At 40.5% G+C, this 1,881-nt stretch overlaps 1 protein-coding gene across 1 annotated transcript; it reads left to right on the top strand.

Moving 5' to 3' along the window:
• Positions 1 to 1,172: 1,172 nt before the first annotated feature.
• LOC124892486 (zinc finger A20 and AN1 domain-containing stress-associated protein 8-like) lies at positions 1,173 to 1,638 on the top strand (the record flags this gene model as incomplete). Its single annotated transcript, XM_047403769.1, has 1 exon — positions 1,173 to 1,638. A coding segment is annotated over exon 1 (466 nt), but the record flags the coding sequence as incomplete, so codon positions are not given.
• Between the last annotated feature and the right edge of the window lie 243 nt (positions 1,639 to 1,881).

Below are 1,881 nucleotides of genomic sequence, written 5' to 3'. Positions count from 1 at the left end.
ATTCCAATACTTACTTGTTTTCCAAATCTTACATGTTTATTGCACTAATAAATGTCAAAATGTATCCGGTTACTCAAACAAGATCCTTGTCCTATTAATGACTCCAAAACGTTTCATTGATATACTAATAAGGTCCTACTTCATTGTTATGGCATTGATGACTCCAAAACACATCATTGATATGCCAATGAGTTCTTACTTCATCGTTATTGCATTGATGGTCTATTTATATGTCTCTTATTGACGTATCATTGTTTCAAACTATCAAAAATGCGGTGGCAACCAAAATAACAATCTCAAAAATTAATTGAACTAAGTGATGAAAGTTCTCTCTTATCGGGTGGTATCCCAGGGACATAAGCCTATCATAGGTTGATCCCTATTTATGTGTTTATGGGTGGTATCCCAAGGGCATAAGCCTATCATGGGTCGATCCCAGTTGATATGTACTGGAGGCAGCCTAATGGTCACAGTATAGTACAGTAATGATTACAAAGATGATAAGAACGAAGGTAGAGTGATTGAATAAATACAATGTACAGGTTGTCATAGTCCACTCCTATTACTATTTATTCACTTGTTTCTAATTTTTATTGATCTCCTATATCATATGTGATTATCTACAGCTTTACATACTCAGTACATATATTGTACTGACGTCCCCCACGGGGGACCTGCATTTCATGCTACAGGCATAGGTACCTCAGCTCATACACCGCACAAGTAGGAGTCAGGATATCCAGCTACTTTTGGTGAGCTCCATTTTGCTTCGGGGATTTCCGTGTCATATACAGTCACTTTTGGTATTGTGTAGAAGTTAGTTATATGGCGGGGTGTGTTCCGACCTTAGTTAAACTCTGTGTATTATCTAGAGGCTTTGTAGACCAAATGTACAGTCAAGGTGGTGTTTTGTTAATAGACGTGATGGCTCAAATGGCCAAGTATTGTATATACATATATATATGTGTGTGCTCGAGCTTATACAGGTGATTATTTCCTTTTATATGCGATATGATGTTGTCCGAATTTCGGGTTGTCATAGAGGTATGCATGGGAAGTATAAGGTGATGAGCTGGTTCTCTCGGGCCTCCTCAGTTACGGGTGGCAGTCCGCCCCAATAGGATTTGAGGCATGACACTTGTGGTGTTGAACTTGACTTGTTAACTGCAGAAATGGAGTCATCTAAAGAGACAGGTTGTCGAGCTCCAGAAGACCCCGTCCTCTGCATCAACGACTGTGATTTTTTCGGTAGCGCAGCTACGATGAATATGTGTTCCAAGTGTCAAAAGGGCATGATACTACTGAAGCAGGAACATGCAAAGCTTGCAGCTGCATTTAGCAAAGACGTCGTACGAAGAAGCTCAAGCAGCGATGAATCAGAACTTGCTCTTGCAGGTGTCGCGGTTGCATCTGCAGATTTAGCCTCTCAGATTTCACAAGTGAAGTCAAAAGAGGGTTTGAAAAAGTGCACAGCTTGTCATAAGCATGTTGGATTAACGGGGTTCAGTTGCAAATGTGGTGATCTTTTCTGTGCAGTTCATCATTATTCAGGCAAACACAACTGCCCGTTTGATTATAGGAATGCTGGTCAGAATGCAATAGCAAAAGTAAATCCTATCTTCGTAGCAGAAAAGCTTAGTAAGATCTAAAAAGCACCTATCGAAAGGTTGTATGAACTGAGCAATGTCCATCTTTCGATAAGTTGGCCTCGTCTTATAGGGTGACGATGAAAGTTTTGCGTGGGGGTGGGCGTGGGGGGTACCCTAGAGCCTGGATAATCCTGGTGTGTAAGTTATTTTTTATCTTGGTGCACATTTTCATGGAATTTGTTCTTGTTTTGTCCCCATTTCTGGGCTCCTTGTCTAGTATAATATGCATAAT

This window comes from Capsicum annuum, unplaced genomic scaffold, assembly GCF_002878395.1.
Source record: "Capsicum annuum cultivar UCD-10X-F1 unplaced genomic scaffold, UCD10Xv1.1 ctg47735, whole genome shotgun sequence".
Classification (NCBI taxonomy): Eukaryota; Viridiplantae; Streptophyta; class Magnoliopsida; order Solanales; family Solanaceae; genus Capsicum; species Capsicum annuum.
Note: the sequence above shows the minus strand (reverse complement) of the source record. Positions and strands in the feature narration are given on the sequence as shown.